The sequence below is a fragment of the Cyprinodon tularosa genome, unplaced genomic scaffold, assembly GCF_016077235.1.
Source record: "Cyprinodon tularosa strain WSP-4 unplaced genomic scaffold, ASM1607723v1 ctg353, whole genome shotgun sequence".
NCBI lineage: Eukaryota > Metazoa > Chordata > Actinopteri > Cyprinodontiformes > Cyprinodontidae > Cyprinodon > Cyprinodon tularosa.
In genome coordinates, this window is record NW_024039067.1 from 371,689 (window position 1) to 392,932 (window position 21,244).

A 21,244-nucleotide genomic window follows, 5' to 3' on the forward strand; every position below is an offset into this window, starting at 1 on the left:
CATGCGCATCAGACACTACGGCCCAAAGGCGTTGCTGTTCAGTGTCCGTCCGAAGATGCGTTCTACTCCGGCGGCAGCATCACTAGCAGAGCCGCCGTGCTAGCTCACCACAGGCAGGGGGACGGAGAGGGGAAACCCTCCGCGTTTGCGGCTGTTGCGGCGCCGGTGAATGAGGACGGGAGGATGGGGGACCAGAAGGTGGGCTGCGGTCGGTGAAACAGGTGTTTCCGATGGGGGGGATGAGCCTTCCCAGGGCGTAGTGTACAAAGGAAGCAGGCTGAGGGGCTGCCAAATGAGCAAGTTTGTGGATGCGGCAGCGAAGTGGGATTTGGCGGTAGTTTTATTGGTTAAAATCGTTTTATCGGGGAGGTTTATCGACGGATTAGTTGCTGTAACGGTCAGGGACGGGCTGGCCTTGTCGCAGTTCTTCCCTCAACAACAAACATTTCTCAGTGTTTATGAATGAATGGGCTCTTTCTCTGCGGGCGGACCAACCTATCAGGGTAACAATGAGCGTCCAGTCCTTTCAGGTCGCCTCTGAATCATTGTGCGGCTGCATTATTAAATTATTGATGCGCATCTCTCCGCCCCTCAAGTGTCCTTCCTATCTCATCCCCTCTGAAATGGAAATGCTGCAACATTTTTAAAAAATGGAGCTTGGAGGCTAAACCCTTATGAGTCCACTTCAGTTTACCTCTGATTAGAGAGTTTGGTTTAAAGAGGAAGCCTCAGATCTCTATAACATGCAATAAACTGAACACCTGCATCATGTTTCCTTGTGTTTCCTTTAGGAGTCTCTGCGGAAGATCACTCACACACTGGCCATGAAGAATGAAGAGATCTCCAACTTCATCTGCTCTCTCAAACAGAGTCTGGAGAACCTGGAGGTACAGACTCTTCATTAATGCTGCCCACATTTTGATCATGTCTGATCGCCATGTTCCCCCATGATGTTTAATAAAAACTCTTTATCTTCCCCGCTGTGATGCCAGGCAAACTCCAACAGGGTTCAGGATGATCTGGAGTCTGAATTCAGCTCCCTGCACGCTGTTCTGGATGAGATGAAGGAAACCATGTTGACACGGATCAAGCAGGAGAGAGCCAGCCGCACCTATGAGCTGCAGGTTGGATCTGTCTTTGCTGTGGATTTTAGAGCGTCGTTTCAGGAGTACAGCGCTCCTTTATATTATTTAAACTTGTTTTTATTTAATGTGATGAACCTACAGAAAGAAAACGCAAAATAACTTTTTTCATTTTCCATTTATAAACCAAGAGAGAATAGGAGAGACGTTTGCTAGAATCACAGCTTCAGATGTTTTAGGGTTTTTTTCTTTATCAGGTTTGCAGATCTAAAATGTAATTTTTAGCTGTTCTTTTTTGCAAAGCAGCTCTGTCTCTATCAGACTGAGCAGAGAGCATCAGATTTAAGCTACATGCCTGATATATCAGACTAAATGTGAGATTAAATGTGTAATTTAGTCTGGCCCCGATGAATGAGACATCAGAAGATTGTTGATGAGAACAACCTGTTGTTTTTCAAACCATGTCTGCGCCTATTGGCCAACGCTCTGACCAATGAGTGCAACTGACTGTGACGTAGGAAGAGCCACAGGAAGCTGGTGGGGGGGTGTAAACAAACAGCCTGTCGGTAAAACGGCAAATACATTCTTAAAAATAAATGAGCCTAGAGGCTCTTCCTGCTCACGTCTAATCCTTCCCAAACTGATTCCAAAGCTGAGTCAAACAAGAACTGTTCAGTAGTTGATACCATCTTCCTTGTTGTGCATAGTCCAGCTTTGTTGTCATGCCCTCAAAACGTCCAAAAATTCAAAACACATCTCTGCCTTGTGATTGGCCCGCCGGTTTTAGGGCCTGCGGCATTGATCCATGCTAGACCACTCAAAGGCAGAAATTATTTTGGCCGCTGGCGGTTTGAGGCTAGTTTACGAGGCTAACATGTTGTAATTATCTTGTATTCTAGAAAGCTAAACCTCTGCCTATCTCTTCACCAGACTTAAGCAGTTTCTCCTTCAACATTATTTTATATTCAGCTCTATCCTTTAACCGTCACCCTGTGGATTCACAGAATCGCCACAGCATGATGCTTCCACCACCATGTTTTAAAAGGGAATTTTTAGTTTAGTTTTTTTTTTGTGCTGCATTTCTACCACATACTGGGTTTTCGCATTTAAGATAGAAAGTTCAATAACAATTTAATCTAACCTGAGGCCTGAACCACGAAGCAAGCACAACGTAGCGGGATTCCTCCCAGTTTATCCAGTTTAACCAGTCCACAACAATTGCAATTAGGATCAGAGGCACCACCAAGCTGGTTATCAACTCACTTACTCAATCCAGTTTGAACTGATCACGAATGTGAATGCGCACGTATAAAGGGGTGAATTCAAGGTAGCAGACCAATCACAGGGCAGAAGAGAGAGCAAATTATTTCTAACAAAAACTCATCTGACAGTAAAAGATTAAAAAAAGTCTGAATGAAAGAGACTCCAAATGATTGCTGACTGTATAAGGTTATTTAACACAGCCTGCATCCCAATTACGGTTCTACAGATTAATGGCATTCCCATCTGGAGTGAAGAGGACTTGGAGCACATAAAAATAAAACTCAGAAACATAATTTCATGTGGTTAGCTGGTTAATTCAATAATATTTGGAAGCTGGAAGCTGATGCCACGATTGCATCATATTAATACAAGAAGTGATCAGTCTGAGTAAAACATCCTGATTTCTTAGCAGTGGCAGAACTCGGCGGGACAAACTCTGCTTTTGAAATAGTGAAAATCCTCAAATGCATCCCTAAATATGAAGAAATATGTCACTGCCTTTTCTACTGAAATTAAACTTCGTAGCATCTTTGCTCTTCATGATCAATGATTAATTTCATAGTAACATTACAGCCTTCTTGGTGTTTTTTACCTGGTTTACCACTAATCCCCTATCATTCATGTAACATTACGCCTTCATTGCATCAGGGCAATGGACAGTTGATGGACGGATCAACAGACTATATTTTTCCTGACCGGCTCACCGTCACGACGGTGGACAAGAAGCTGCCGGCTGCCTAATTTCACACGCCCATACAAACAGTCAGTGATACAGAGAGGGCCTGTAAAACCTGCATTGCTCATATTGTCATAGTGATCTAATCTAATCACAATTTTTATTCTGATTTTTATTAGCGCATGCATGTATGATAGTATATTTTTTATTTAGCTTAATCTATGAATTATACAATGGATCAATGAATGCCAGCGGTGTATGAGGAGATTTATAAAGAAGAAAAAAATACAGAATAGTAACAGTTTAGTATATCAAAATGTAGGAAAAATTAAGATAAATGAATACATTGAAACATTATTGTTTTAGATGAAGTGTGTTTGTGTGAATCAGTGTTTTCTTTGCAAATGGCTTCTGTTCTTCTTTTTAAGTGAAACAAAGTCAAAAGGTCTCATGGTTTCACCACCGTTTCTGTGCGGTTCCTTAGCTGTGTAATTATACAAGCAGCTGCTTTTCTCCTGGCCTTTTTACACATTCTTACTTCAGATGAGCATCTGCTGACATTAATGATGTGAGATCTATTAATGTTAAGCAACACTTCATGGTTTTCAACAAAAAAAGCAAAAAGTCAGAAGCAGGAGTAAAACAATGAATGAAAAATTTGTATTCCATAAGTAATTATTGATGAAACTAATCGATAGCTTTTACAGCTTAGATTCATACCCAGCTGATCATATTAAAGCTATTCTCAGATAAAATAAATATTCATTCAGCCCCAGAACCGAGTTGTGACTCTCAAATGATGCATCCACCATAACCTCTGCAGGGAACACAGCGACCTCATTATACTGAAAGCACTGAGAGTTTTCACATGTTCTTATGCGTGTGTGGCTTTGTTTTTTTCTTCTTTTTTTTTCTCAGAATCAGCTGAGCTCCTGCTCCAAAGCCCTGGAGAGTTCAGAGGAGCTGCTGGAGCTGGCCAATCAGACACTGTGCTCCTCGGAGACGGACGGTTTCACTCAGGTGACTAACCTTCCTGCTCCTGCTCTAACGCTGCTGCACTGTTTCCCTCTGCTCACTGCTGATTATCACAATCCAAAGATGAATTAATCTGTTCTGTTTCTGTTAAACACATTTAATTCAGCCACTCAGCAACTGTTCATGTTAAACCATAACATGATGGACTCAGATTTCTCTTCCGTTCCATATCTCTTCTCTCCTTTTTTTTTTTTCTTTATCCCCCTCTGTGTGCTTCTCAACTGCAGGCGGCCAAAGACATTAAGGATAGGTATAGTACTCAGCCATCTATTGCTTCCCTTTTTGTCATTGTCTCCTGTGGCCAGAGAGCCATCTCATAATGTAGCTCTGCATGCACTCAGACATGTAGCCACCGCACCCATATGTTAGACAAAAAGCATGCTAAAAAGGCTTCTTGTTTGGTCTGTACCATCCTGTGTCAGCCCCTCCCTGGATGAATCCTGATTCCTCTCTAGCTTTGCTTAATCGTCGCCCATCAGGGCTGATGACTTCTGTGGTAGCACCAGAAACATAGTTAGCGGCTATTTAATTAGCGAGCATCACTAGAATGGTCTTTATTCCATCAAATAATAGCAGGCACTTGTCTCCACCCGGTCTTTTGTGTCTTTTCGTTGGTCCCCGTTTCTGCAGCGTGACGATGGCCCCGGCATTCCGCCTCTCCCTGAAGGCGAAAGCCAGCGACAACATGAGTCATCTTATGGTGGACTTCAGCCAGGAGAGGGAGATGTTGCAAAGTCTCAAGTTTCTTCCAGGTTTGCTCCACTTTTATTCTGCTCAGCCCAAACAGATGCTTCTCAGTTAAGGAATAATATCAGAAATCATAAAGCTAGTCAGCAGGAAGGAAGCAGAAAAGGTATGCTGGACTTTTAAAGGTACATTGTGTAGCAATTTTTCTTTTTATGACTGCATTTTCATAAAAAATTTCACATGATAATGTTTTATTGGTTTATACATAAGGCTGGTCACCCGTTGTGGTTTACCATCTTTAAGGTATAGACCCTGGCGAGGGATTAAAATGGTACCAACATGCAGGATAGCAGCCAGTTTCGGATTGCTGGCAGTTCAGTGCGATTGAGAAATAGCTGAAATATGTAGATTTTAATGTTAGGATAAAATGACATCATTGGGTTATAAGCCCAGCTCCACTACTTCCTAAACTTCAGCAGGTCCTTCGTTTCCTGTCTGTCATTACTGGACAGACTGATTAATTCTTGTGTATCCGGCCAATGTCGTCATGGTTACCTGGCATATAGCCCATTCATGGCATAGCTACTTAGCATTGCAGGTGCTGTTGTTGAGTCCGATGATCTCTGATAACATCCGCACATCAAATTTTAACTGGACAACATGAGCGGACTAATTGGTACATGGTTGTGTTGCGGTGCAATGCTGACATTTTGGTTACAGTTGTAGCAAGGTTGTAGCTACATTCCAACTGCTGCAAATGAACTTCCTTTAATCTATTTATGTGCTTATTTTTACCCATACAAATTCACAGTTGTAATAAGTACAGTTTTCAATATTTAAAGTCGTAGGGAAGTCATATTTAAATATCAAATCATTCTGGCTTAAACATGTATATAAATGTACTATCAGACCATATTGTCCCAAAAGTTAGAAAATTTCTATTTAAAAAAAAAAATCCTGTCTTAAAATCTGTAGGGGTGTTTTTTTGTTACTTCTGCAGGCCAGTTAGTTATACTTCAACCTGAACACCTAAATTCGGCCAATCATATGTCAAAGGTAATCTGTCAATCAAATGTTTTCGGTCATAGCATCTTCATTCATATGTCCCAGCTAATATCAGAAATGAGAATCCTTTCCTTTCCCATTGAGTTCCATCCCAGTGTTCACGGGGTTGGACATCTGTGTCTTCGGCAGGCGTAGAGCTAACAGAACTGGCAGCGTTGCGAGGCAAGGGCTCAAACATGTACGGCTGGAAGCCTTCTACACCAAACCAAGCTTCTGCCGCCCTGGCGTCCTCTTCCACAACATCTTCATCCCCGCTTTCCTCCTCTAAATAAAAAATGGATGACGGAGGAGACTCATCCACGACCTCCGATACTAAACTCTCCTCCTCTTGCATGTTTCCGCTGCGTTCCTTGACAGTGTCGTTTCTAAGTCACCAATTTAGTGCTACTTGGTCCCAATGGAATTTCCCATTGGGAACCTGCTAGCACTAAGTTGCTAACTGGTTAGCAAGAGGCTTCCGACAAACCGGCCACAACCAAAAAGCTTGCCAACCTTCTGCCACAATGATACACGACTAGGGCTGGGTATTGTTCAAAAATTTTCAGTTCCGGTACCAATACCGATACCTTCACTTCGATACCGTTTCCTGAACGATACTTTTTTCTATACCAGTTTTATAATATCAATTCGAAGAAAAAGAAAATTACACAACATAAAAAAGTACAAATCTTGAGTTTTATTTTAAGCTCTGATTTTACCATTTACATAAATTTACATAAAAAAAAATGTCAGTGTCTAATATTCACTGTTACATTTTGAGGACCTTTTTACTTAGCAGTTTTCCTTTAGAAAAATTACCATGTCTGACAAACAAGCCTGTTGAATGGGATCCTACTGACAGCGCACCGCTGGTATGGGGGGGGGTCTGAGCGGCTCCGACAGAAATATTGGAAGGCAGGATGAACTGACTGCACTGATTAAGTTTTCAGGTGGATTTTCCCACTTAAAAACATAATAAAACTACTTTATTCCCACTGATCACAGCAAATATAGCTGCAAGGCAAATAAAGGATAGAGTAGCTCCACCCAACGCGCGTCAGACCCACTTTTCGACCACGCAGCCAGATCAGCAAAGCTTCTTCAGCAGCGTGTCAGAAGCTGGTACAAGCAGCAAAAAAGGAAGCAGCAGACGTGATTTTGCTGCTCCTGCTGTGTCCAGTGTGAAAGCAGCATGATTCACTCCGCTCTGGCTTTGCTCTGCCCACGGGCTGCTGAGAGGAGGATGGTTGCGCCGGCTGCGGTCCGCTCTTCTTGCAGTCAAACACCGAGCAACTTTCTGCTCTTAAATTGTTTCCGTGCTCGATGTATTGCATTGCGCACTATTGGCATCAGTCTTAATAAAGTGAAGCCGCACTTTTGACCTGGGGGGCATTTTAAAGGGGTTCCATGACGCTCACAACCAGTTCACAACAGATACACATGAACCCTGGCTGTAGGCGTGACCACCTGTGTATTTTTCCTGGATGACGCAATCACGTTAAGTGTTACAGCCAATCACCGAAACTTGCTACCGAAAGACGAGGCATGTTTGATACTCTGTAGAACCTAAGCATTTCAGTTGGTACCATAAAAGAACCAATGTTCGGTACCCAGCCCTATACACGACCAATCACATTCACTTTATTCACTCGTGTAAAGTCGGGCACCACTAAGGAGAATTCGGAAATAGAACGTTTGGAACAGCCGCAACCCTACGACTTTAAGAAATCCCAAACCTGAGTTAAAACACCATGAAGTATGCGTTGACGTGGTTCCATCTGCGTTGTCAAGGCTTTTTGTCACACCATGGCTACGTTAGCTGCAGTACGTCTTTGATGTACTTGGGTAGGCATGTCCAAAGTCAGTCCTGGAGGGCCGCTGTCCTGCAGGTTTTAGAGGTTTTCCTTCTTCTGCACAGCTAATTTCTATTAATGGCCGATTAATAGGATTTTGTTGAAGTGCAATCACCTGATTCAGCTGTACTAAAGTCAAGAAACATTGAAAACCCACAGGACAGCGGCTGTTGAGGACCGACTTGGGACATGCCTGTGCTGGGTATAGTGTTTGAGAGAATGAAATTCCTACATTTCACAACTAGATGGCAGTAAGGGTTACACAATACCCCTTTAAGCAATGTGTCTCTTTTCCTCTATGGATAATCGACTATGGATTCAAATAGGTCGAGCCTTCTTCGGCTTGCACCGCCAGTACTCTCTTTCACCAAGCCACTATGACAGTTAACACACAAAAAAACTCAAAGAATGGATTGCAAACTTATCTATATTGTTCTGTGCGCTAATAACATTTTCGAGGAGCTTCGGCAGCAGTGCCGTCATCTGGAATATCAGATATATATTCCCCACACTGCGTCAGCCAAACCCATTTGCGTAGGGACAGATCAAACTTTTCAATAAACCAAACATTACCCGCCACATATCTGACCCAATAACCATTTAAAACAACTATTTTCATGAATTTCAGACGGAACTATTCACATACTTGTAATATATTAAACTGCACTTCCAATATTCACCACTGTTTGGCGCCAAGTACCTTTTTTCTCTGATCATGGAGTAACCGGCTTGCTTTGACTCTCAATGAATCGTGGGATATCCAAGGCAATGGAGGATACAGCTGACCTGTCCTTCAAAACGGGCAAAAAGAACGATGGATGTTGGACGCATAAAGAGGAGTCTTCCAATCTGAACAGGCCACAGCGTTATGAAGTAATCGCCACAAATCAGGCCTTCAGAGGACGCAGCCCCTGAATACAAACTCAGCAAACCTTCCTTCCTTTAATGAGCAACATATCAATGGGTTTCCACTGAGTCCAGCTAAGATGCCTCAGATGCTGTCTCTGGTTAAGGAGTTACTTAACACAAAAAAATTGACTTTTTGGCCTACAACTAGAGCTAAACTTAATTAGATTCATTGTGATTGAGCTGGAAGCTGCTCATTTAGAGCAGTTATTTTACCAAGATTCTGCAAAAACATATAAACATTTTGAATTTAGGATAAAATAAAAATTTTTATCATTTATTGTGCTCTATCCAGAACTCATCAAGTGGAAACCTTTTAGTTTCACGTGGTTTCATTTTGTAAAATGTCTTCTTTAAGAAACAGCTGGCTATCCGATTATTAATCTAAAAAATAAGGAACATATTAATCAATTTGTTAAATAAGCATTAGTTGCAGCCCTAGTTACAACCTTTCCAGCACTGACATAATCTGCTGTCTATGCTTTGCAAATCTACGGAAGATGATTAGGGCCAGTGGAAAAAAAAAAAAAAAAAAAAAAAAGGTTAACTGATTTTTACATTTTATTTCAGTTTAGTATGGGAAAAAAGTCAGATTTTAATCTCAGAATTCTGACTTTAATCTCAGAATTGTGACTTTTTTTCTCAGATTTCTGACTTTAATCTCAGAATTCTGACCGAATTCTGACAATAAAAAGTAAGAATTCTGAGAAAAAAGTCAGAATTCTGACTTTTTTTCCCACATGTTAAACTGAAATAAAATTTACAAATCAGTTAACTTTTCTTTTTTCAGTGGCCCTAATCCTCTTGTGTACAAATCCCTACTAAACTCTTGGAATCAATTTTCACATCAATCATCTAAATGATAAAATTATCACATTTATTTCTTCCCCTTAACTTTCGTCCAGTTTGATTGCCCATTCCCTCATGGAGGTGATCTAGCTGACAACCGTAAACTTAGTTTCCATTTTTTATTTTTATAACTTTTGTTGTATTTTAATCGTATGAGGTGCAACCTTTCACAGGGACACTGGTGTTTAAATTGAGCTCATGAAATTCCCCACATTAGGTAAACTAGCTGCACTTATCACTGGAACCATTTAAATAGAAAATGTCCTCTAAAGTATCTTTAGTCTCCATTCCTTCATTAGTCATATATTATAAATAAAAATCCATCCTGTCTAAAAGCAGCTAGGTGTTTCCCTTTGTGGTTTTCTAGTGAAAATTGGATGTGTGATGTCATACACTATATTGCCAAAAGTATTTGCTCACCTGCCTTGACTCACATATGAGCTTAAGTGACATCCCGTTCCTAATCCATAGAGTTCAATATGACGTCGGTCCACCCTTTGCAGCTAGAACAGCTTCAACTCTTCTGGGAAGGCTGTCCACAAGGTTTAGGAGTGTGTTTATGGGAATTTTTGACCATTCTTCCAGAAGCGCATTTGTGAGGTCGCACACTGATGTTGGACGAGAAGGCCTGGCTCTCAGTCTCCGCTCTAATTCATCCCAAAGGTGTTCTATCGGGTTGAGGTCAGGACTCTGTGCAGGCCAGTCAAGTTCATCCACACCAGACTCTGTCATCCATGTCTTTATGGACCTTGCTTTGTGCACTGGTGCACAGTCATGTTGGAAGAGGAAGGGGCCAGCTCCAAACTGTTCCCACAAAGTTGGGAGCATGGAATTGTCCAAAATGTCTTGGTATGCTGAAGCATTCAGAGTTCCTTTCACTGGAACTAAGGGGCCAAGCCCAGCTCCTGAAAAACAACCTCACACCATAATCCCCCCTCCACCAAACTTTACACTTGGCACAATGCAGTCAGACAAGTACCGTTCTCCTGGCAACCGCCAAACCCAGACCCGTCCATCAGATTGCCAGATGGAGAAGCGCGATTCGTCACTCCAGAGAACGCGTCTCCACTGCTCTAGAGTCCAGTGGCGGCGTGCTTTACACCACCGCATCCGACGCTTTGCATTGCACTTGGTGATGTATGGCTTGGATGCAGCTGCTCGACCATGGAAACCCATTCCATGAAGCTCTCTGCGCACTGTTCTTGAGCTAATCTGAAGGCCACATGAAGTTTGGAGGTCTGTAGTGATTGACTCTGCAGAAAGTTGGCGACCTCTTCGCACTATGCGCGTCAGCATCCGCTGACCCCGCTCCGTCAGTTTACGTGGCCTACCACTTCGTGGCTGAGTTGCTGTCGTTCCCAAACACTTCCATTTTCTTATAATACAGCTGACAGTTGACTGTGGAATATTTAGGAGCGAGGAAATTTCACGACTGGATTTGTTGCACAGGTGGCATCCTATCACAGTTCCACGCTGGAATTCACTGAGCTCCTGAGAGCGACCCATTCTTTCACAAATGTTTGTAAAAACAGTCTGCATGCCTAGGTGCTTGAATTTATACACCTGTGGCCATGGAAGTGATTGGAACACCTGATTCCAATAATTTGGATGGGTGAGCAAATACTTTTGGCAATATAGTGTATCTTTTTATGGCCTTTTAGACATCCTGCCTTCCTCATGATGAAAGGCGAACTATTTCACAAAGAAGTATTTAGCAGCATATCTGTGTTTATGGAGAGCCTTGCAGCTCTGAACTCTGTAAATCTGCTGCAATCATGCAGAGATAAGAGAGACGCCGTCTCCTTGATTTAGGAATCCCAGAGTTAAGAATGTCGCCAGGCTTAAACCAGTTTGATTGTATGGATCTCCACTGCAGATCTTTAGACCAAATGCTGAAATTCCTCAGGCAGGGAGGAAGGGCTGCAGAAGCTGTGCGGTGAGAAATCAGCTTTTGGAAATGTTATTTCCAAACTGTTCCTCATAAACTGACCTGAAGACAGAGAGCGCTACGACAGCAGCGGCTGATCGACAGATTCAGGAACTCTGCTGTTCCCAAATCAGAAGCAGCTGCTTAAAAGCTTGCAAAGTTCAGATCTTAGACTACCCTTCTGTCATTTTTTTATCTTCACTATTTTTTTAAATGAGGCTGTTAGTGTTAACAAGGCCCAGCCTGCATGAAGTGGATGATCCTAATGCCAATACATGCATTTAAAAAACAAGCTTTAAATTGTGAATAAAATAAACCTGGCAGGAGCTATATTTGTTTCCCCTTCCAGCTCTCTACCTAATGACATCTGCTGCGATATCTGTTTATATTTTTTTTCTGTAGGAACAAGGATGTATTTTCTGGAGATATGCACTTCTGCTAGCATTAACTGGGATAAGGAAGCTATGCTCTGGTAGCAAAGCTTTACCGCAGTGAGGCTGTGAGGGAGCCAGAAAACCACTGAAATTTTTGAAAAAAAGTCTTAATTTATTCCAAAAATGTTCAAAAAATTATACACTGGGCCCCAAAACAGAGGTCAACAAAACAGAATTGAATTCAGGCTTTAACATAAAGAACTCGAGCACAAACTGACCTAACAAACAGGACATGAGGGAAACTTAAATAGTGGCTGATCAGACCACTGTTGACACACAAGGGGGGTAACTGACTAACAAACTAATAAACAAATAAACTTAATTAAACAGATAAATACTGGCCAGACACTAAATGCCTTTTAAATTTAACTAATTAACAAAATTACCCAAACTTATCATTTTTAAACAAATGATAAGCAAAATTACCTTCCCCTTGCAAATGGTTTGATCCGCTGATTAGCCTGCAACCAATTGAGGAAAGCTGGAGCTCACTGCAGCCCTCCACAAGCAGATCCCAAGGAAACTGGCAACTCAAAGAAGAAAGAAATTAATCAATTGCTTTTTGACAAAAAAAAAAACAAAAACCTGACAAATAAAGTTAAGTAAATGTGTGCACTGCAAAACGTTAACTTAAAGGCAGGCTAATGAAAATATATTAAATGTGCACCTGATTTTGAAAATTAAAAATGTAAAAGTTACCACACAGCTTCAGAGTGTGACAGCAGGCTGTCACAGAGGCAAACAATGCACATATCCATCTGGAAACCTTCCATTGAAGTAATTTTGGGAAGGGGCAAAAATACTGGTTAGCTGAATGGCCTATGTTGGTGATAGACGGGCCAAATAAACCAATCAGATCAACGAAGCATATGACGTACTAACAGAGTGACGACGAAAACACAACCACAAGCCAGGCTACTCTTGCTGAAACCAGTCGGGAGAAGAGCAAAAACATCTTTTCCTCTGAGAAAAGCCTCCAGAGCAGTGTTTTGCTCTTCTTTCAGTGAAGAAATACTCTGTAATTCCGATACAACTTGCTCAATAGCCACGCTAACGCTAGTTTCATCGGCTGAAGCCGCCATGTTCTTTAGACTGAACTGTTGCGCTTCTCGTTGCGTCACACCTCAACCCGCCTCAAAACCAACGCTAATTGGACGTTCGTTTGGTGAACGGCTCCAAATTTTCTTTAACGGAGAGTCTCCAGACTGATTAGCGAGTGAAACCTTGAAAGCTCGCGAGATCAGGATGGTCTCACGAGGCTAGCTAAATTCAAGATGTATGGAGATAATTTGCCTTCAGTTAGTTTTCCTGCAAATACTTCTGAATGATGCTGAGGCTGTTTCAGGTCCGCTTCACCTTCTGGAAGTTTGCAGGCTGCTGCTATTTAGCAAACATAAAGCAATTCTCCTAAGATTCCCTCAGGAACCAGGAAGTAAACACCCATCATAGCTCTGGTTTAGAAAATAGGAGAACTTGATGAAAACCTTGTTGATGGAGAGGAAGGATTGCTTATAGGGATTGTTTCTTCCATCCCAGGTGACAAATAACAATGATTTTGGTTCATTTCTTACTTTTTTCTCCTTTAAATCAGTGCCTGTCTTTTGAATGTCATCACAGTGAATGATCTCTATAGCTGGATATATCTGGCACATCTCACACAGACTTATGAGACACAGGTGTGGAGAAGCAGCAGCAGCATTCAGTCTCTGTTTGACTGTAAGTCATATTGTGGCTTAAAAAGCCTAAATGATGAGAGCAAAGCTCTGATCACGTGCATCTCCTGTGACCTGCTTTTCCAGGTTACGTTAGAACAGTTCTAGCTTTTAGCTGTGAGGTTCACTGGTTAAGATTTTTTTTTGATGAATTTGTTTTTTCTTTGTGGCCACATTCGAGCTTCTCAGCTGCTATATTCCTTATCTATGCATGTTTCACAGGAACCATTATGATCATGTTTGTTCTTCCTCCTCAGTAAAAGAATAATGTTTAAAACGCTCTTTATTTTTCTGTAAAATATACACAGCAGATTATGGACTTAAAGCTACAATTAAAGGATTCAAAAATACTGAAACTCATTGTAATTAAACGTTTGAGCTTATTAAAAGTGTTTTTATAGCTATTATTTTGCATTGTTGGCCGAATCTTTTCCTCCGCCTGCAGAAAGAAGGCTAAATGCAAAAGCAACTAAGCTATTTTAGCTTTAATTCAGCTCACTAAAGAACACATGAAATATTTCTAGATTATTTTGTCTCGGGACATAACTTGCATTTGACCCTTGAACAGTTTTAAAATGCTTGCATTGCATTTATTATCTCTGATGCTGGTGATCTATTTGATGCAAAGGTGAGAAAAATGTGCACACAGTGAGAACCTTTGTAACACAGTCAGAAAGGTGTGCTTGCAGCCAAACGGAGGCCTTTGTGTCGGACGTGGGCTTCCTGAGATGTGCTCCGCTTATGACAATGAGACAAAAGACAGGGTCGCACTCTGTAAGAAAACCACAACATGCTGTCATTTCACACCTGTGCGAGTCACTTGGGGTTTACAACCTGTTGGGGGTTCATGGTGGAGCTCAGAGCCGTCAGCAGCTGCTGTTTGTTTTCTTATGGTTCGGTGGTGCTGACATGTGGACAGTTATCAGGAAATGGTTTAATGATGATGGAATGTCAAAGGGGGGGGAGATCAAAATTGCTCAGTGGAAAGTGTGAATTTACTGAGTGGTGTAATTCTGCCCCCTAGTGGGAGAATGTTGTGCTGTAATCAAACAAATTATTTAAAAGTTTAAAAAAATGTAGATCTTTATAACTAAATGAATGGTTTCTGCTCCATATCTAACAAACTGCCTCCCCCCTCCCCCTCTAGTTCCTGCCACTCCAGAGATCCAATTGTCAGAGTGCCAAGTGTGCGACAACACCATCACCATTGTTTGGACTTTACCAGAACCTGACAACAAGATAGACCATTACATTCTGGAACACCGGCGAACAAACCACGAGGGTCCACCGCGCATCAGGGAGGACTACCCCTGGATGGTGGTGGAGGGGATCCGAGAGACGGAGCACACGCTCACAGGTAGCAGCATGGCTGTGAAGGGGGGGGTGGGGGTTTGGCTAAACTCTGGCAAAAGTGACTCAACGCTCCCTAATTGTCAGGTCTGCGTTTCGACACCCGCTACATGACGTTCAGGGTGAAGGCGTTCAACAAGGCTGTGGCTGGGGAGTTCTCTGAGCCTGTCACTCTAGAAACCCACGGTGAGATAACCAGCAGCACTCAGGAGGTTCTACTGGTTCTGTTATGGCTTAAACTGACCATGCATTGAATGTTATACCTGCTTTATCTAGCCTTCACCTTCAAATTGGACTCTGCTTCGGCGCACCAGAACCTGAAGGTGGAGGACCTGAGTGTGGAGTGGGACAGCAGCGGCGGAAAGGTGCAGGAGATCCGCAAGGAGAAGAACAGAACCAACTCCCCCATGCACTCCCCTGCTCGGTACGTGACGCCTCATTGCTGCTCGTACACCCACATATTTTCATGAAGAGTTAGGTTCAGTGATGGCTGCCGTTTGAGGCTCTCCACCGTCCTTATCTTGTGCGAGCAGGTCAGCCCTGATGTCTCCTAAGAGAGCACCAACAGCTCGACCAGGCAGAGACAGATTCACTGCGGAATCCTACACCGTGCTGGGTGAGGGTACACAGACAGCTGATGATTTTAAAACCATTTTAACATGTTTGTTGGTCCACACTGAGATGCAGCCCGTGGCATTTTTTCCTGAATGCTTATTATACAAGGAATGAAGATGGTGCACGATGAGAAAGGAGGATCTTTCTAGCAAAAGCTAACAGTGCCGGACTCTTGTTTTTATAGAGGGCGTTTAAAGGAAAATTCCGGTTTTTAACACTTTTAGCCCATTTTCTGTAGTGTCCAGGATGCATTCGAATGATCGACACCAAAATTTTGACAATTGGTCCTGTCTCTGCTATTTGGCTCATGCAGAATCCCCCCCTGGCTGCTTCAGAAATGCTTCCATAGTGCATGTCCGATAATGTCCTTAAAACAACCTTAAACGTTCTTTTTTTAAAAATATGCTACTCACCGGGTCGTCAGCGCTGTTCAATGACGTTCCAAAAAAAGTTTCGTGAAGAAAAACCGTTCCTGTCTTGTTTTATTTAGCATTTTGTAAATCCCAGAACTATTTTTTCCGATACATCACAACCGCTTATAAACTTCCGCTTCCCGTTCGAATCTGAAGCGTTGCACACTCCAGACCACTAGTTGGCGACAATGTCTCTATATACTCCTCCTCAGTATATTCCGGTTCAAAACGGTATCCTCTACCGTCAAACTCAAAGTCCAATATGTCCTCATCAAGAATCCACCTTTCGTATTCCATTTTCAGAGTTTTTTTAAGTGTTTAACAGAGATGTTAGCACCTCGACGTCGGAGTACACAGAGTGAAGCGAAAAGACTACAACTGTGTAAACAGGCTCCATTTCCGTTTCCGGTGGCAGGGGAATATTGACTATTCCAACAGAACTCAATGGGATTTACAAAATGCTAAATAAAACACTACAGGAACGTTTTTTCTTTACGAAACTTTTTTTGGAACGTCATTGAACAGCGCTGACGACCCGGTGACTAGCATATTTAAAAAAAAGAACGTTTAAGGTTGTTTTAAGGACATTATCGGACATGCTCTATGGAAGCCATTCTGAAGCAGCCAGGGGGTGATTCTGCATGAGCCAAATAGCAGAGACAGGACCAATTGTCAAAATTTTGGTGTCGATCATTCGATTTCATCCTGGACACTACAGAAAATGGGCTAAAAGTGTTAAAAACCGGAATTTTCCTTTAACACCTCTGATAAAGACATTTTATTCACAGACTTAAATCAGTTGTTATATAATAATATGTACATACTAATAAAACCTAAATCCAAAAACACAATTCTGTTTAAAGCTTAAGATGACCCCCTCAACACACACACGCTCACAGCTTTTGCTTGCGAAAGTGTTAATATACATTGGACCTCCAATAACCTTTCATATGCAAAGACTCCTTTTTCCACGAGTTCAGCTTCGGGATGACGTCACAGCCAAATGGGAACAGAATGATGAAGCTACTGTGATGGAAAAAGCAGAGAGAGCATAAAGTTAGAGGCTGAACTAAAATTAGTACAGAATGGGAGAACAGAGATGGAAAGAAGGAGAATAATGAAAAGTGTTGTCTTCCAGCAGCCTAAGCCTATAGCAGCTTAGCTAGAGATAGATCAGCATAACCTTTTTGGATGAGGTATGAAAGGTAGAGTCAAGGAGAAAAGTCAAATCAATTCATAAAGCTGAAGCATGGATTTCCTTCTACAGGGTATTATTTGATGTAAAAATAATAATAAAACACGTAATTTCCAAGCTAGTTAAAGAAAACTAGCTTAAACCGCATTTCTGGTTCTTTTAATGTCATTCTATGAAAATTAAATTGAAATATTCTTTAGAGAAACCAAATAATCTTCTAAGACTATTATTTATTATACTCCAATAGTTACTTTATCATGCTTTATATAATTTCCACCACTATTAAGAGTCATGGTAGAGAGTCCAAGAGCTCTAAAAAGATGTTAATGTCTCCTGATAGCCGACACCATGATCGACGCAGGCCAGCAATACTGGGAGGTGAAGTTTGATAAGGAGAGCAAGGCGTTCGCTGTAGGGGTGGCCCTGCGGAGTCTGGGGAGGTTCGACCAGCTGGGGAAGAGCAGCGCCTCCTGGTGCATCCACCTCAACAACTGGCTGCAACAGAGCCTCACCGCCAAGCACAACAACAAGGCTCGCACCCTGGACTGTCCCATCCCAAACAGCATAGGAGTCTACGTCAGCTACGACGAAGGTAAGACAAGCCCTGGAAGATTCTGAAAAGAATAGTTTTTTTCATATAAAGTATGATTTTTGGCTTGCTTTTACTCCGCAGGGGTCCTGTCGTTTTATAATGCTAAAACCAAGCAGCTGATGCATACTTTCAGAACAAAGTTCCAGCAGCCTGTCATCCCAGCTTTCATGGTGAAAAGATTATTACAAAGCATATGTTCTGTTAGCGGGAGGCCGTTTTTTATTATTTATAAAATGTACATCCTCCTGCAGGTGTGGAACGGGAGCTTCTCTGTGGTGACGGGCCTGCAGGTTCCCAGTGTGGTCCAGAGCGGCCAGAGGAAGAACAGCAACACCAGCAGTTCCAACGCCAGCCTCACATAGACGCAGCCGTCCACCCAGCTTCAGTCTCAGCTGCAGGTCGCCTCCTCTGCACCGTCTGCGGATGAAGACTCTCCAGCAGAATAGTCATATCACTTGCATGACAGAGGATCCTGGGATCAGATAGACTCTCTATTCCATCAGAGACAGAATCTGCTGGCTGTTGTGATGTTTTGGACGCATCAGGCCCTAGTATGAGTAGTTAACGCCTCGCTGCACATTCACTGTCCCACTGCTGCTAGAGCAACGGCTTTAGCGCTGGCCGCTGCCTTCTCAGCTTCCCCTGAACGGTCAGCTGTGCTGTGGCGCAGTCAGTGGCAGGTTCAGGGTCACGCTCCATCCCTGTGCCTTTCTTCTCAGGCCAAAACAATCATCTGCAGCTCACCTATCTAACTGCTACTGCAAGATATCTCCCCGTCTATGTTAGTTTCAGTATAAAGCTGTTATGAAAATGTTATTTAACAGTAAACCAGTGTGACCTAAATGAAGCAGAGCAATTAACCTGAAGAGGAAAGAGTTCAGCGTTAAACTGGTTCCTTCTACTGTTTTCTGATGAGATACTTGATTCCCTGCCAGGCCATGTTGTGTAACAGTGTTTACGGTATTACTATTTGTAGTCAGCTGTCATATAATCTAGGTCAGAATCTTCCTGTTCAAACTTTCCGAGTCTAACATTAAAGGCATAGATGAGTGAGGGAATCTGCAGAGAAGCTCTAGAGAAACGTCTGAGGGTCCCCTCTCCCTCACTGTAAATCGGAGCGCTGTGTCTGATTTATCTGCCTTTACAGTATAGAGACCCTCCTATATGTCGTACAGTCAGGTTCAACAGTATTGGTCTATAGCTCTCACTAATGGAACATTCAGGGGCTCTATTTGTGAAAAGCCTTAAAACTCATTCATCTTTTATTGCATTATTGTAAACTCAATATTTAATCGTAAAATCCGTCCTGTTGGAGCAATTTCTGTAGATCAGGACGTATAAATATACAAATCATATGATTGTGATGTTTGGACCGAGAAGGCAGAAAACTTTTAGTTTTTTTTTTGGCATAATGCAGCCAGTTAGCTTTCAGCAGTGGTAATGGAGGCTTTGTGACCCCTGAGAGACCTTCAGCTGCAGCTTTACACACATGTAAAACCTCATATCCTTTATTAATCACACTGACTGTAGATATAGGCATGTGGTCATTTCCTGACTCAAAACTAGCAAACATCTATGTTTGAATTTCTTGTTCTCTTGAGAAATGGGCCTTTGGTGGTTCCCCAGGTTAATTAGAAATTATCTCAATTATAAAAAAGCTCTTTTATTCTCTAGGAATTAAAGTGCATTAAGAGCCAAGATGTTACTTATTTGACACCAATATTAAGATTTCGACCTGATAAAGGTGAGTTTATTTTAAGGCTTTTTACTCTGCAGGTAGCTTTAATGAGAATAGCGGGTTAGAGACACAGTTAAGGCAAACAGGAGAAACATTTATTCACCTTGGTATTTGTGCACTGCTCTGTAACATTCATGTTGTTTCAGCTGGTTCATGTTCTAGCCCAGCTCTCCCTCAGTATGCATTTATTGGGTAAATGTAGCCTGTTATGCTTTAAAGAAAGACTCGATTTATTTCACATGCTGACAAAATGTCCATTTATTGTAAATAGTTTCATTTTTCCACTATAGTGCATCAGTAATTGAGGTAATAAAGGAGTGAGAACACTGTCTTTGAATATCTTTTTCAAAGTTTAAACTATAAAGAACTTTGTGTAAATGTGAAAAAACAGGTACAGTTCTGATATCTTTTAAATTGTTCCATTGCACATATCAAAAGTCACTTTATCATATCAGAGCTGATGAGAGAGTTTTACTGCACTTACATTCACTGTAAACAGGCTGTAAGACATTGGCACACATTTTCCAACCACCAGTAATACTGCATCCATAGAGATGTGAAGGTATGCTAAATAAAAACATTCTTAAAAAATAGGAAAACTCTTAAAAAATAGAAAAAGTCTAAGTTGATTTAGTCGATGGCTAAAGTGCAAAGTGAACAAGAGAAACGAGAACATAATTTGTCCACCCATCTTCACAGTCCATTGATTTGCTAATGAACGTCCAGCAGTGGCAAATCAGTGAGTTGTTAATCTCTAAAGAGGCTTTGCTGCAGACAGCTAATCGAGGAGGAGGAGGGAAAGGACTCCTATGGCTTGGCCTCCTGCCGTAATGGTGCCTCCTTTCAGCTCCGAGCTTGTTGCTCCAACAGGTTCACATCCAAAGAGATGATGGTAGGAGAGGTCAGTCCTGGACCTTTATCTTCTGTCCCAGCTTTTCCTTTAGCTCGGATAAAGCTGCAGGAAGGACTGTGGGGGAGGAAAAAAATGAGTTTATGAAACCATGTGGTCATCTGATTAATTTGATAAACATTTTCCACCTTTACGACAAATCAGAATTAAATTGTCCTTTTTTTGGTCAGTATCATTAAAAGACATTTCTACATGCTACATGTCAGAATAATCAGTGATTTTATGTTATTATCTTGGAACAAATGGTAAAAGCTCAGAGGAAGATATTCTGGCTGTTTTTGTTTGTTTCTGTTCATATTTAAATAGAAGCAGGCTTTGATTTTTCTTTTATTTTTAAATGGTTACACCTGAAATGCATTGGAAGAAATGTGGACTTCAACAGGTCTGGTTATGGCTTCAATGGGTTTTCTAGATTCTTAAAGGAAAATATGACATTTATATCTACTATGTGTTAACAATACAACTGTATACCAATCAGGAAGGAGGATAGATCTGTTCTGGTAGGAAATAGTGAAAAAAGACCTTGACCATGAGCTTAAAGGCTGCTCAGAAACAAAGCCAGTACTCAAAAAAATAAGAATTGACCTGATTAAACCAAATTTAAATCATTAACATTATACAAAACAAGAGGGTAAGAAAAACAATTTCAAGTAACATCTCCAGGCATCAGGCAGGATGTAACTGTTCGTACCAAATATACAACCTGCAGCACACATTTAAAAAACAAAGTGCTGAAATATTAAAAAAAAAGTGACCCTGATCTCCTCCTTATGGATGATTGAAGATCAGAAGTGAAAACGAGTGTTAATACTATCCTATCTTTAAGAGCTTGTGGAGGAATAGCTAGAGTTTATCATATAAAAGGCAAACTCATTCTCTCTGTCTGGAGGGGGGAAAATAATTCTGACATTAGGCAAATTAAAATAATTTAACTGTTCTATGTTTTTTGGGAGTTATTGACAG

The 21,244-nt window shown here is 41.6% G+C and overlaps 2 protein-coding genes across 2 annotated transcripts in view; one reads left to right on the forward strand and one right to left on the reverse strand.

Annotated features, from left to right (window-relative positions):
* Positions 1 to 19,702, forward strand: fsd1 (fibronectin type III and SPRY domain containing 1). The gene is made up of 13 exons (XM_038295336.1): positions 1 to 198; positions 792 to 887; positions 993 to 1,124; positions 3,940 to 4,041; positions 4,284 to 4,306; positions 4,687 to 4,808; positions 14,616 to 14,825; positions 14,906 to 15,004; positions 15,095 to 15,242; positions 15,352 to 15,434; positions 17,382 to 17,633; positions 17,715 to 17,803; positions 17,885 to 19,702. The coding sequence occupies exons 1-13, from the start codon at positions 184 to 186 to the stop codon at positions 17,993 to 17,995; spliced, it is 1,482 nt and encodes a 493-aa protein (XP_038151264.1). The 5' UTR covers positions 1 to 183; the 3' UTR covers positions 17,996 to 19,702.
* LOC119790040 (signal-transducing adaptor protein 1-like) overlaps positions 19,445 to 21,244 on the reverse strand; it is an 8,619-nt gene continuing 6,819 nt past the window's right edge. Inside the window, exon 13 of the mRNA XM_038295343.1 lies at positions 19,445 to 20,338. Coding sequence (XP_038151271.1) covers positions 20,274 to 20,338 — 65 coding nt within the window. The 3' untranslated portion in view covers positions 19,445 to 20,273. The remainder of the gene's footprint in view (positions 20,339 to 21,244) is intronic.

Excerpts from the sequence above, each read along its gene's own strand:
- fsd1 (XM_038295336.1), top strand. Across the intron at positions 4,042-4,283 it reads AGACGGACGGTTTCACTCAG|GCGGCCAAAGACATTAAGGA; the intron begins GTGACTAACCTT and ends TCTCAACTGCAG. Across the intron at positions 4,809-14,615 it reads AAGTCTCAAGTTTCTTCCAG|TTCCTGCCACTCCAGAGATC; the intron begins GTTTGCTCCACT and ends CTCCCCCTCTAG.